Source organism: Rhineura floridana, chromosome 4, assembly GCF_030035675.1.
Source record: "Rhineura floridana isolate rRhiFlo1 chromosome 4, rRhiFlo1.hap2, whole genome shotgun sequence".
In the NCBI taxonomy this organism is placed as follows: Eukaryota; Metazoa; Chordata; class Lepidosauria; order Squamata; family Rhineuridae; genus Rhineura; species Rhineura floridana.
Genome location: NC_084483.1, coordinates 180,654,232 through 180,669,305, shown reverse-complemented (window position 1 = coordinate 180,669,305; position 15,074 = coordinate 180,654,232). Strand labels below are relative to the sequence as shown.

Genomic DNA, 15,074 nt, shown 5'->3' with positions numbered 1-15,074 from the left:
GTCATCCAGTTTGCTCAAGGACTTCTGCTTGCACAATAGAACTTTCCCTCTCCTCTCCTGTAGGCCCCATAAATAGATTCTGGGGATTCCCCAACCCTCCAAAGTAGATGGGGGCCATGCAGGATGGAGAGAGGAAGCGGAAATTCCTTTGCACTAGCAGAAGTACTTGGTGAACAGGAAAACTTCACTGGATAAAACCCTTTATGTCTGAGATTGTACATTTAATCATTATTGCTTATATATGGGATACAGGCATATATATACAGGCATAACAAAGAAATTGCTTATAATTGATTCCTTTAGATCTGAAAATCTCAAAACTAAAACTTGGTATACAACTGTTTTTTTAAAAAATGGAATTTTAAAGCAGAAGGGTTGAAAGCTTGAGGGTTGAAATTCAAATGCAACATTGCAATTATATATAATAGATGATATAGTCAATCAATTTACAGCAAGAGCATTAATATAGGATTATATAGGTTTATACAGGATAGGAAGATTTTAGGAGTTAGGACACAAAGTCCGGATAAAATTTTGTAAATAAAAAAAAATTCTTTTCTTAATTGTAGTCTGAAAAAAATGCATCAGTCCTAAATATAATTATTGTGAATTAAAATGATTGAGGGTTTTTTTTAAAAAAAAAATGAGAAAAGCTTATTTAATGTTATCAAAAGATGCCGGTGTCCATTTGTCACTTCTAGGGCAATTTTATCTAATGTAAGAGATTGAATGTGCTGTTTCAGTGCATCCAATCCAAGCAGTACACATGGATTCATTTTCCCCTTTCATTGTGCCAGCTTTGCATGATCAGTAATGGTCAATGAGACTACTAAAGGAACACTGTGGGAGTAACCTTGATCATTAAGCTAACTTTTCAGCTTTGACTGTGGGGGTACATTGCAAAGGGTGGAGGTGTTGCTTGTCTTTTCCAGGTAGGCTTCTCAGATTCCCAGTGGACTTTTTAAAATTTCAGCTAGTGGTTCTTATTCTTTTTTGGTTTGTGGATCCTTTTGAGAATCTGATGAAAGCAATGGATCCCCATAAATATATACATAAATAAATTATTTTATTGCATTGGAAATTGATTTTTTTTGTGCCTGGTATATGGACCCCAGCTTAAGAACCCCCGATTTAAACTTCCTTAATTAATTTACAAACTAATTAACCTTGTTTACAAACAGTGCACCATTTCATATTATATACTGTCCTTGCTTATCCCCCCTCCCTTCCCATGTATCAGTCTACACAGAGCAGATTTTGGGTATTCTCCAGATGATATTTCACATGTATATATTTTTGAGGGGGAAAGTGAGATAAGAGATAAGTAATTTTTAAAATCCTGGAAGTGAGAAAGCAAAGCAAAGAAGAAATGCTAAGGGGGGAAAGGGGGCAAGAAAGGCTTTGCTTTCTCCAAAACAAAGAAGAGAGCGCATATTTCCTTGCCAAGATTCACTTAATTCTCATTGAAAAGTATTAGTTCATAGCAAGCAGTATTAGTCTTTCTAACCATGTTTGCTCTTAGGGGGATTATCTGTTCACCAGTGGCACAGTATCAATTATTTGATTACCAAAAAGGCCTTACTAACTGACCATTGGGAAGTGCCCACAGCTGACAAATACGCTAAAATTGCACTAGCCAAATAAGAAAAATAGCAATACCATTCTGATCAACAAGTGAATCTGCTAGAATATTTCCCTCCATAGGGAACTGCCACTCTAGACTAGCACACCAACATGTATACTGTTGTTCAGGATGGAACCATGAGAAGCTGCCACCAGACAGACTAACTGAAAGGTGTTTGAATTTCTGACTCAGTTGGCAGCTTACAGAATTTCACAGTATGTTTAGAAGTAGGGGTGTTGGTTAAAGGAACAATTTTATACCATTTAACTTCTGCCAATGACTTTGTTTCTAGGCAAAACCCTTGTTTGGTGACTAGATCAACATACCTTGATGTCCTTGTTCTGCTGAATAATTACCTTGGGAAATCCAAAATAAAAGGTTAGTTTGAGTTAATGTATCACTTTTTTGTCAATAAGAGGACTTTGAGACCTATACTCTCACGTCTGACTACATCATACTCAGAGTAGAACCACTGAAATAAGTAAATTACTTTAGAACCACTGCAGTCAGTGGACTGCTCTGAGTATAAGCGATGTTGGATGCCACCCTCTGACTGGTGGAATAGATTTCATTAGGCATGGAGGTTTCAAACTTCTTCCTAAAGAATCTCATTTTCTAATATTAGAAAAATACTGAGTCTCCTTGGGAGACAAGTCAAAGCTAAGGCAGGGAGAAAGACACTGTGATTTTAATATCTGTGGAAGGAAGGACCTAAGAGGAGAAAAAACCCACAATTCCCCACTCATAACAATATCAAATAGAACAAGCAAAGGATACACTTTATGTTGTCTCTGTTTCTTGGCCCAGCTAGAAGAAGCAAGGGATTGCGAAGAGCTCCAAAATGATCTCTCCAAACTGAGTGAATGGGCGGAAAAATGGCAAATGCAATTCAATATAAACAAGTGTAAAATTATGCATATTGGAGCAAAAAATCTGAATTTCACATATACGCTCATGGGGTCTGAACTGGCGGTGACCGACCAGGAGAGAGACCTCGGGGTTGTGGACAGCACGATGAAAATGTCGACCCAGTGTGCGGCAGCTGTGAAAAAGGCAAATTCCATGCTAGCAATAATTAGGAAAGGTATTGAAAATAAAACAGCCGATATCATAATGCCGTTGTATAAATCTATGGTGCGGCCGCATTTGGAATACTGTGTACAGTTCTGGTCGCCTCATCTCAGAAAGGATATTCTAGAGTTGGAAAAGGTTCAGAAGAGGGCAACCAGAATGATCAAGGGGATGGAGCGACTCCCTTATGAGGAAAGGTTGCAGCATTTGGGGCTTTTTAGTTTAGAGAAAAGGCGGGTCAGAGGAGACATGATAGAAGTGTATAAAATTATGCATGGCCTTGAGAAAGTGGATAGAGAAAAGTTCTTCTCCCTCTCTCATAATACTAGAACTCGTGGACATTCAAAGAAGCTGAATGTTGGAAGATTCAGGACAGACAAAAGGAAGTACTTCTTTACTCAGCACATAGTTAAACTATGGAATTTGCTCCCACAAGATGCAGTAATGGCCACCAGCTTGGATGGCTTTAAAAGAAGATTAGACAAATTCATGGTGGACAGGGCTATCAATGGCTACTAGCCATGATGGCTGTGCTCTGCCACCCTAGTCAGAGGCAGCATGCTTCTGAAAACCAGTTGCCGGAAGCCTCAGGAGTGGAGAGTGTTCTTGCACTCGGGTCCTGTTTGCGGGCTTCCCCCAGGCCCCTGGTTGGCCACTGTGAGAACAGGATGCTGGACTAGATGGGCCACTGGCCTGATCCAGCAGGCTCTTCTTATGTTCTTATGTTCTTAAGTTGAGGTCAGAGGAGTTTGCTTTTTCTTGGCAACTCCCTGGCCCTTAAAGAGGCCAACATCACACACAGAAGTGGTTCTCTCGGTCATACTCAACATTTAACACATTTTATTTAATTAAAATATTTCTAGGCCACCTTTTGAGGGGAAATGCCCTCATGATGCAGCTCCCAATATATGAAACAGAATACATCCTAGAAGTTTTTTTAAAAAATCAGAATACCATGAACATCATAAAATGCCATGAGCTGTATTCAGCGTAGTGCTACAGTGAATGTTTCATTAGAACAAGGATTTCTCCTTGTGCTATGGAACATTCTCCTCCCCCCACATGCCCCCTAAATCCGATCTGTGGGTTCCTCCAACCTCCAGAGTAGATTTTAGAATGGCACAAGGGGGAGAGGGGGGGCAAAATCCCATTGTGCTAGCACAGAGATTTAGTTGCATACCGCCCCATAACAGCTGCAGAGTTTGAGAACAATAGAATTATCAAAAACAACCCAGCATAATAACCTTCAAAATAGTTAAAACTATTTTCAACCAATTTAAAACAGCAGTACTCAATGGTCTGTTTCACATAATAGGGTAGCTCAAACTATGATTTACTGGGACTGTACAAATGTGCAAGCTCCCAGAGAGGAGCTTGCAGCCCGTTGCTATTTCCCAGTCTTTTTTACTCCCACACTGTGTTGAGCCATGATTTAGCTTGGGTGTCATCTGAACTCAGGCTCATGGGTGAGCTCTCTCCTCACTCACCATGAGCTGTTGGGTATTTCAAGTGAGAGGATTTAAAAAGACAGTCAATAAATGAGATTGTCTGCATTTTTCATCACTTATTCATAAATACTTAAACATGGTATATTCTCCACTGTGTGGACGTGTCATCATTAGAAGCGATGTCCAGTCTTTTTCTTATCAAAGGCAAATATATTTTCAGTTTTCAGTGTTAGAATGCATGGTTCTTGTAACTTGATTTTCTGCCAAATGTAATAAATATTTTTCAGTTGCATTTCTGTTTTATTTTAACCTTGAACGTGTTTTTGTGACCTGTTGCTGAAAATGGTTGTGAAATGTTTGGACTGTTTGTTTAAACGATAAGTCAGCCTGAGTTGTAAATCATTTTAATAATGTATTCATAGTACTTGCTCTTAAAAGAAGTTAAATGTTACTTAAAGAAGCATTCTGACAAACTGTTATAAAAACTGGGAAGAGTTAAATGACAGAATCTATGAAAAATAGTTAAATGTTCTGATATTTATATGCCCTGTGGCTTTAATCATAACTCAGGGACATGAATAAATATTGGAGCGGATGCTGAAGAAATTTTAACTTTCTTTACCTAAATCTCAAAGAAATGCGGCCAAAATAAATTAAGAATATGAAAACACTGGCAGAGCCTATACATTTGCTTTTATTATATAATCTAGTTAGGGTACATTTAAGAAAATTCATCAGAACTAATTTCTGTTTCTGTTATGGCATACATTTTTGGTGCAGGTGGGTTTCTTGTAGGTAAGGTCAACTTTTTTTTAATGTAGAAGGACATCTTTCCATATACGTTTACATTTACAGTTGTTGGAATAATAGGGTGAAGTTTTTTAATCATTCTTACTTGAAAGTGGTGGCTTTTGCTCTCATATTTTGAGGACAAAATTTATCCTCAAAAAAGTTTAACCACTACACCACACTGTAGTGATGTTTCTTTTAAACAGCTTCCTCTTTCCATCCTAATAGTTTTTCTCTTACCACTATTTCCTTTAAAAAGTGGGGGAAGTCAGAAATAGGGTCTTAGCATCTCATTTTTCTCCTACGTACACATTTCATCAAGTAGCTCTTCTCTCCCTGTCGTATGGCTTTGAACAAGATGGAGCAACTGCCATGTTATAAAAAGGTAAGACCTTAACTTAATCTTCCAAGCCCCACTCCCCACCACACCAATTCACTGGTGAGGGAACAGAATCCTTGAGCACAGATGCTTGTAGGCAGCCACTGTAGTGTTTTTTATAAAGATCTATGGATTGGGGCACTAATTCAACACTGGCTTTAGAACAGAATATGGAGCCAGTGTGGTGTAGTGGTTAAGGTGCTGGACTATGACCTGAGAGATCACGGTTCAAATCCCCACACAGCCATGAAGCTCACTGGGTGACCTTGGGCCAGTTACTCCCTCTCATTCTCAGAGGAAGGCAATGTTTAACCCTCTGAATACTGCTTATCATGAAAACCCTATTCATAGGGTCGCCATAAGTCGGAATTGACTTGAAGGCAGTTCATTTCCATTTTTTAAAAGAGAATAGGGCATCTCATGGCCAAACTAAATGCTACATGAGAGATCTGTGATTGAATCTTGTGACATCTTCTTTCCCCCCCTAAACCTTAAAAGCAGGAAAGAGGCAAATTGGATTGAGGCAGCAGTGCTGCAGGACGGGTGTGGACCCTTCTCCTTATTTTTCTAATCAAAATCTTCCTTTGCCAAAGATGCCAACAAGCTCAGATGGGTAACTATCCTCTCTCCATGCCCTGGTGGTGTTACCAACAGTTTTGAGGAGACAATTTTTTTTTAAGATAAACAAATTCAAGAATAATAACAATTGAGGGGACCATAGTAATTGGAAAAATAGCTCTGGGAGCCAAAGGTTAAATCAGTGTCATGGGCCTAAACCAATTTGGACCCCTCTTAGTTTCTTTTAAACTTTGAAAAAGCAGTCCAGAAAGCCAATTGTGGAACAACCACATCTCACCTGGTTTGGCTTCAGACTGCCCTGAAAAAGAGAAGAAGACAGGAGGGGGAGAAGATACTGTAGCCAGAAGCCTCCATATATTTCCTTCCTCGTTGTTGTTTTTGTTAAACTTCTATCCCACACGTCCTCCCAGAAGAAGTCCCAGGCAGTACAAAAAGGACAAAACTCCAAAAACACCTTGAAACATCTCAAAAACAAAAAAAATCTTTAAAACATTTAAAAAACAAAACATATTTTAAAAAATCTGTAAAAAAATCTTAAAAAACAATTCCATCACAGACACGGACTGGGATAAGGTCTCCACTTAAAAGGCTTATTGAAAGAGGAAGGTCTTCAGTAGGCACCAGAAAGATAACAGAGATCGCACCTGTCTAATATTTAAGGGGAAGGAATTCCAAAGGGTAAGTGCCACCACGCTAAAAGTCTGTTTCTTGCGTTGTGTGGAACAGACCTCCTGATAAGATGGTATTTACAGGACGCCCTCACCTGCAGAGCACAGTGATTGACTGGGTATATAAGGGGTAAGATGGTCTTTCAGGTAACTTGGTCCCAAGCTGTATAGGACTTTTTATACCAAAACTAGGACCTTGAACTTGGCCCAGCATCTAATGGGCAGCTAATGCAATTCGTTCAGCAGTGAGGTAACATTTTAGCATAGCAGTTTGTTGTTGGCATAGCAGTTTGGGTAGCTGTGACACCAAACCTCTGCTGCTTGGAGGAAAGTGTCTCTATCTCTCTTTGCTCAAGGATCCTATTCCCCCACCTAGAACATCACACCTACTTTTTAAATTTCTTGTACCTGACTCCATGGAGTGGCACTGCCCCATACTTTGAAAACCACAAATTTGTAATCCCTTTTGCCATATATATATATAACCTCTCTCTCTCTCTCCTCCCCCCTCCCTCCCTCCTTCCCTCTCTCTCTCTCTCTCTCTCTCTCTCTCATATATGTTTAAACCCCTCTAGCTTTTTGGCTCCAAAGAACATCCTCCAAAGAGGATGTGAAGAATGTTCTATCCAGAGCACCCACCCACTCTTGGCTACTAAAAGAAAAGACAGCCGGAGTGTATATTTCATCTCTTTTTATAACCTCCTCATTTTTACATAGTGATTTCATAGCAAGTACTGTACAATTGCTGAGCTTCTAAGTTGAAATCCTCTGGGAGTAGATGGCAGCATGTAGATTCTTTACAAAAAAAAATAAGTCTCTGTAGGGTAGACAATGAACCCAGCTGTTCAAAGTTCTCTGTCAACTGAAATTGATCATAACACAGCAATGTATTTTTTACACAGCATCCTTTTCTTTTTTAAAGTCAAGTGAGCATTTGGAAGTTAGTGGCATAATTCAGACTTCACTATATGCTGTTCATTGGGCAGTACAAACTTGACTAGGTTTGCAGACGGTGACAATTTTTACATCAAACTGAGCATTTCATTCCTAAAACCAGGCACAGTTTGTATTACAGATGTTGAGCAGATTGTTACATGAGTAGCAAATCGTTACATGTGCTTTACAGGACTAAAAAAAAGCAATTAGAGCATAAGTGGCATAGGCATTTAGGGCCTATGAAATCCTAGATGGCAGCAGAAAGAGTTCATAGACTTGCTTGTGGCATAGAGTCGACCCAACATTCCTACCTGCCTCTCCTATGTTGTCAGCCCTGTTGCTCATGGGGGCTTGTGTATGTACTGTAGAGCAGGAGTGAGCAGGCTTCAGGCATGTCAGGTCTACTTTGTCTTTTAGTAGAACCCCAAGATCCACCATCCAGGGCCTAGGTGCAGAAGACACAGAATTAAAGAACAGCACATTTTGAGCCTAGGAATTAGTAGCAGAAGGAACTAAGCTGCTCACAATCCTTTCAAACAAAAATTCACTCCTGGTTACCTCAAGGTTGCTTTCAGCAGCAGTGGAAAGGGTCACTTTGTTGTTGCTTTTGCTGTGCAGCTGGGAGTCAGGAACCCTTACTGGTCTACTGCAAATCTCCAATGATCTACCAGTAGATTCCAATCTACCTTTTGCCTACCCTGCTGTAAAGCACACTAGAGGGGACACTTCCTTTGGCTTTGGGTTTCATTTGTGACTTGCTTGCCAGAAGCCATTCTGCTCCCACCGCTACATTCAAATGTACACTATTTAAATTGCACAGAAATTATAAAACATTAAGCAGCTGTTTCTGTGCAAATGAAATATGGTTTACCTACTTTAGGGTCATCTTTATATACTTAAACATCTACAGACTTTAATTTAAAAATGTCTGCATTTTGTTGAAGGGAGAACATATAATAGATAAAAACATACTAAGTTCTCAGTTCAAAGCATTTTTTAGCAGAAAAGGTTTAATTGATGTATACTAAAAATAACTAGGCACAAATATATTAGTTTAATATCAAAGCTCTTGTAAGTACTTTAGATCTAACTTAAGAATAGTTTTTCTCAGCTCTTGATAATAAAGATGGCTTGCATTCCTGTGTAGCCCCAGTGGATTTTCTCTTGGGGAAAAAAAAGAATACCATGTTTATGTACATGTAAATGTCACACTTCAATAACTGCATTGTCCTAAAATATGCTAGTGCGTTTTTTGTGCACTATTTATCAACAGCCTGCCCCCTTCTTTTATCAACAGCTTGTTTCTGGTTTTATTTTAATAAAATGATAAGAGTGAAATGAAAACCTGCTTTTGTGACTTATGTCAATATAGGGAATAAATTATTAAGTCTAAATGGTTGTGGACTTGCATCTCAATTGGAGAGTGAGCTAATAGAAGCTGCTTTTAATATCCCAAAGGAAGAAATCGCTGGCTTTCTTATAGTATCTGACATGTATTTTTACTTTAAACTTGAACTAATGTTGGTTTTCAAAATGCATCCAAGCAGAGAAAAAAGAGGCAAGTATCAGCAGGAGACCTGAGAGTTGAAAGAAGTAAATATATATATATATATTATATCTGCAGAGGTGGGGGACCTATTAAGTTGGTCCGCTCCCAGAGGCTTATGGATCCTGAAGCTTTCCAGAGGGCTCTGGGAGTTTTTCCGGCTGATAGCACTGGTGCTCCTGTCGAGGCCATGGTTGATCTGTGGAATACGGAGATGACCCGGGCCATCGACATGATCGCTCCCGCGCACCCCCTTCAGTGCCGAACTCATACAGCACCGTGGTATACCCCGGAGCTGAGAGTGATGAAGCAAGAGAGAAGGAGGCTAGAGTGCAGGTGGAGGCGAACTCCTGACGGATGTAATCATTCCTTGGTAAGTGCTTCCACTAAGTTGTACATAAAAGCGGTTAGGGCGGCAAAAAAGTCTTATTTTGCTACCACCATTAGATCATCCCTTTGCCGCCCAGCAGAGCTTTTTAGGGTGGTACGAGGGCTTCTACATTCTGGCTCTCATGATACTAAGGAAACATCGGAAGCCCGCTGCAACAAACTTGCGGAGCACTTCCGGGATAAGATTGCATGCATCCGTCGGGACTTAGACTCTGATGTTATGACAGATGAATCCATTGAAGTGTCCAGAGCGCGGTCTTGTCCTTTATTATTGGATGAATTTCAGTTGGTGCAGCTTGAGGAAGTGGACAAGGTGCTTGGAATGGTGCGGGCGACCACGTCTGCTCTGGACCCTTGCCCATCTTGGCTAGTGAAGACTAGCAGGGCTGTAACCGCCGGCTGGGCCAGGGAGGTAATAAATGCCTCCTTGAGAGAGGGAGTAGTCCCTGGTAGTCTCAAGGAGGCAATAATAAGACCTCTTTTAAAGAAACCTTCTCTGGACCCAGATGTTTTGAACAACTACAGACCGGTGGCGAATGTCCCTTTTTTGGGCAAGGTTCTGGAGCGGGTGGTTGCCGGCCAGCTCCAGGCGCTCTTGGATGAAACCAATTATCTGGATCCGTTTCAATCCTGTTTTAGGTCCGGTTTTGGCACTGAAACAGCCTTGGTCGCCCTGTATGATGACCTTTGTCGGGAGAGGGACAGGGGGAGTGTGACTCTGTTGATTCTCCTTGATCTCTCAGCGGTGTTTGATACCATCGACCATGGTATCCTTCTGGGGAGGCTCGCGGAGTTGGGAGTTGGGGGCACTGCTTGGCAGTGGCTCTGCTCCTACTTAGCGGATCGTCGCCAGAAGGTAGTGCTTGGGGAACATTGCTCGACACCCTGGACTCTCCATTGTGGAGTCCCTCAGGGGTCGGTTTTGTCCCCCATGCTTTTCAACATCTACATGCAGCCTCTGGGTGCCGTCATCAGGAGTTTTGGAGTGCGTTGCCATCAGTACGCTGATGACACGCAGCTCTACTTCTCCTTTTCACCTTCCACAGGTGAGACTGTTGATGTGCTGAACCGTTGCCTGACCGCGATAATGGACTGGATGAGAGCTAATAAACTGAAACTCAATCCAGACAAGACTGAGACACTGTTGGTGAGCTCTTTCCCTGCTCAGATGGTGGATGCTTATCCTGTTCTAGATGGGTTTACACTCCCCTTGAAGGAACAGGTTTGTAGTTTGGGGGTCCTTTTTGACCCTTCCTTGTCGCTCGAGGCTCAAGTGGCCTCGGTGGCACGGAATGCGTTTTACCACCTGCGCTTAGTAGCCCAACTACGCCCCTATCTGGACAGTGATGATCTCGTCTCGGTTGTTCACGCTCTGGTAACTTCTAGACTGGATTACTGTAACGCGCTCTACGTAGGGCTGCCCTTGAAGACTGTTCGGAAACTTCAGCTAGTGCAAAATGCGGCAGCCAGGCTGTTGACGAGGACCAATCGGTCTGCGCATATAACACCTGTCCTGGCTCGCTTGCACTGGCTACCTATTTGTTTCCGAGCTAGATTCAAGGTGCTGGTGTTGACCTATAAAGCCTTACACGGTGTGGGACCGCAATACCTTGTGGAACGCCTCTCCCGCTATGAACCTACCCGCTCACTTCGTTCAGTATCTAAGGCCCTCCTCCGGGTACCAACTCACCAGGATGCCCGGAGGACTGTTACTAGATCTAGGGCCTTTTCTGTGGTGGCCCCCGAATTATGGAACAGCTTACCGGAGGAAATACGCCTGGCGCCTACGGTTCTTTCTTTTAGGCGCCAGGTTAAGACCTGGCTATACTCCCAGGCATTTTAATGTTTAATGCTTTATGTTTAATGTTTTTAGTTTAATGTGTTCCTTTGTTACTGATTTTATTCTATATTGTATTTTAATTTCGTTTTGTACACCGCCCAGAGAGCTATTAGCTATGGGCGGTCTAGAAATGAAAATAAATAAATAAAATAAATAAATAAAATAAAGGGAAATCCCAGTTGGGTTGTTTGTGCAAAAGAAATATGGAATATAGAATGAGAGTGGAATACCTTGTTTAAGTTCCCTACAGTTATAGCTGCCTTCCCCAACCTGGTGCTTTCCAGATGTTGTTGGACTTCCATCAGCCCCAACCAACATGCCCAGCATTGAGGGCTGATGGGAGTTGTAGTGTAACAACATCTGGAGGCCTCCAGGTTGGTGAAGGATGGTTTATATTGTCCTAGAGGGAGGCATGGCTGGCAGGGGGAGGAACCATGAACATTCTTGCTGTGAGGCTAGAGTACATTTTATTGCAGGTCCCACTTGTTTAGATTCACAGTATTCTCTCTATTCCAAAAGTATTATTATCTTTATTTATACCGCGCCATTTTTCCAAAACTGGAACTCATGGCGGCTTCCAGATAAAAAATACATATAATTAAAAACATACAAAGTCTACATTAAAATAAAATTAAACTATTTCCAATATTAAAACCATACACACATATAGCTAAAAAAGTTCAAACTAGTTTAAAAATGATATAATAGACATTAGCAATGCAGCACCCTTCACACCCTATCCTTAGCCTTCAATTCCAAAGGCTTGATGGAATAGGAAGGTCTTTGCTTGTCGGCGGAAGGACTGCAAAGAGGGGGTCATTCTTACCTCCCTAGGAAAGGAATTCCAAAGCCTAGGGGCAGCCACCGAGAAGGCCCTCTCACGCGTCTCCACTAGTCGTACTTGAGAAGATGTGGGTATTGAGAGAAGGGCCTCTCCTGAGGATCTCAGAGCCCGGGCAGGCTCATACAGGGAGATACGGTCTGATAAATAGCCTGGACCTAAGTGTTTACCTAAGTATAGGGCTTTATAGGTCAACACCAGCACTTTGAATTTTGTCCGGAAACAGACTGGCAACCAGTGGAGCTTTTTTAACAGGGGGGTAGTATAGTCCCTGTAACCAGCCCCAGTTAGCATTCTGGCTGCAGCACATTGTACCAACTGAAGTTTCCGAACAGTCTTCAGAGGCAGCCCCACGTAGAGCGCATTACAGTACCGTATATTCCGGCGTATAAGACGACTTTTTAACGCAGGAAAATCTCAAAAGTCGGGGGTCGTATTATACGCCGGGTGCTGAAAAAGAGCGGGAAAATTAAGTAAAAAAAAAATGCTGCAGCGGGAGTGGAAGCAGTCACAGCCGCCGTCCAGAGAGACCGTCGCGGCGAGGAAGGCAACGCAGCGAGGCTCAAGAAGTTACTGCCCTGAGGAGGGAAGCCTTGGCAGAGCCTGAGATGAAATTGACTTGAAACGGCCAGATACAGGAGGGAGAAGCCACAAAAGGCTCCCGGGGAGAACTTGGGCAAACGGGGGGTAACGGCGGGAGCTGCAGCCGCAAGCTCCCGCTGGGAATAGAGAGAACCACAGCCGCGGTCTCTCTAATGGCCGTTAGATGAAAAACAGGAAAAATTAGCGACCCGGGTCAGGAAGAACCCCCCCCCAAGGGAGTTCCCCAGGAATAACAACAACGTTAGAAACAAGACAGAGGGAAGGGGAAAAACAAGTAACAAATCCTCCACACCCTGTCAGACAAATACACACAAAATACACACAGAGACTTAGTTAAGCTATGCTATAGGATCTCAGTCTTGTTCGTACGAAGGCAAGAATGAACTGGAGAGTGGGAGGGGCCTGACGCCCCTAGTCTTGACTTCAAAGACATTCTTGCCTTCGCACGATAGGCTTTGTATACAACAACCAGCCAATCACCGGTAAGGTACATCGCTTGCATGTCATAAGCAGGGGTAGTCTTATACGGCAAGTATATCCCAAACTCTATATTTTAACTGGAAAAGTTGGGGGTCATCTTATACGCCCAGTCGTCTTATACGCCGGAATATACGGTAATCTAAATGGGATGTAACTAAGGCATGTGTCACCGTGGCCAGATCAGACAGCTCAAGGAATGGGCGCAGTTGGCGCACTAATCTTAATTGTGCAAAAGTAATGGTTATACAGTAGGGGCCCCTTGTTGGTGTTCCGCTAATATGGCAGCACCAGCAGGGCGCTCAGCGTGAGAGCTCCCAGCACTACAGCTGATCACTGATCCCTGTCAGCTGGAGTGCGGCAACTGAGTAGGGCCCCACTTTCCAGCGGTTTTTGCTTTTTGGTGGGGGCCTGGAATGGAACCTGCCATATGAGTGTATCCTCTCTAAATATAAACTTGAATTTTGAGATGTGACTCTCCACCATATATCCATCTGCCCTCATAATATTACTATGAAAGGGTCAACAACAGTCGTTGGGGGTCAATGAGATAACAGGATTTTCAGTAACTAGCTTACCCTGGGTGGAGAATATGTGTGGTCCCAAGCCATAGTGCATCTTCTAGAACAATGAGGCCATCTTACAGTACTTTTGTTGTTGTTATGTGCCTTCAAGTCAATCATGACTTATGGCGACCCTATGAATCAGTGACCTCTAAGAGCATCTGTCATGAACCACCCTGTTCAGATCTTGTAAATTCAGGTCTGTGGCTTCCTTTATGGAATCAATCCATCTCTTGTTTGGCCTTCCTCTTTTTCTACTCCCTTCTGTTTTTCCCAGCATTATTTTCTTTTCTAGTGAATCATGTCTTCTCATTATGTGTTCAAAGTATAATAACCTTAGTTTCATCATTTTAGCTTCTAGTGATAGTTCTGGTTTAATTTGTTCTAACACCCAATTATTTGTCTTTTTTGCAGTCCATGGTATGTGCAAAGCTCTCCTCCAACACATTTCAAATGAGTGGATTTTTCTCTTATCCAATTTTTTCACTGTCCAACTTTCACATCCATACATAGAGATCGGGAATACCATGGTCTGAATGATCCTGACTTTAGTGTTCAGTGATACATCTTTGCATTTGAGGACATTTTCTAGTTCTCTCGTAGAGGCCCTCCCCAGTCCTAGCCTTCTTCTGATTTCTTGACTATTGTCTCCAGTTTGGTTAATGACTGTGCCAAGTTATTGATAATCCTTGACAAGTCAATGTCCTTGTTGTCAACTTTAAAGTTACATAAATATTCTGTTGTCATTACTTTAGTCTTCTTGATGTTCAGCTGTAGTCCTGCTTTCCTCTTTAACTTTCATCAGCATTCATTTCAAATCATAGTATGGTATCGTCTACATATCTTAAATTATTGGTATTTCTTCCTCCAGTTTTCACACCTCCTTCATCTTGGTCCCATCCTGCTTTCCATATGATATGTTCTGCGTATAAATTAAACAAATAGGGTGATAAAATATACCGTATATTCCGGCGTATAAGACAACTTTTTAACCCTGGAAAATCTTCTCCAAAGTCGGGGGTCGTCTTATACGCCGGGTGTCATCTTATTAGGGTTGCCATATTGCCCGGATAGCCGGGTTTTACCCGGATTCTAAGCATGCCACCCGGCGCTCGGCTAGCCCCTTAGGTGGCCCGGATTCTCAGCTTTCATTTAAAAAAAAATTAAGTTTCTAGGTGGTGCGGTTCTCGAGATATATATAAAAACGTCAGGCACCCACCCCCCCGGTTAAATCTTTTTTTAAACTACTGTATAGCACTTCGTAGCTTTAACCCCGCCCGTTCAGGATTTCAGCCAATCAGTGAAGTGTTTGTTTGGTGG

The 15,074-nt window shown here is 42.0% G+C and overlaps 1 protein-coding gene across 6 annotated transcripts in view; it reads left to right on the top strand.

The window, feature by feature from the left end:
* Window positions 1-15,074, top strand: part of THADA (THADA armadillo repeat containing) — a 266,610-nt gene that overhangs the window by 199,590 nt on the left and 51,946 nt on the right. For all 6 annotated transcript variants that reach the window (XR_009762420.1, XM_061625379.1, XM_061625378.1 and 3 more), the window contains one exon: window positions 1,917-2,002. Coding sequence is in view for 5 of the 6 variants with exons in the window: in XM_061625379.1 (XP_061481363.1) it covers window positions 1,917-2,002 (86 nt within the window). In the remaining variant the exon portion in view is untranslated. The remainder of the gene's footprint in view (window positions 1-1,916; window positions 2,003-15,074) is intronic.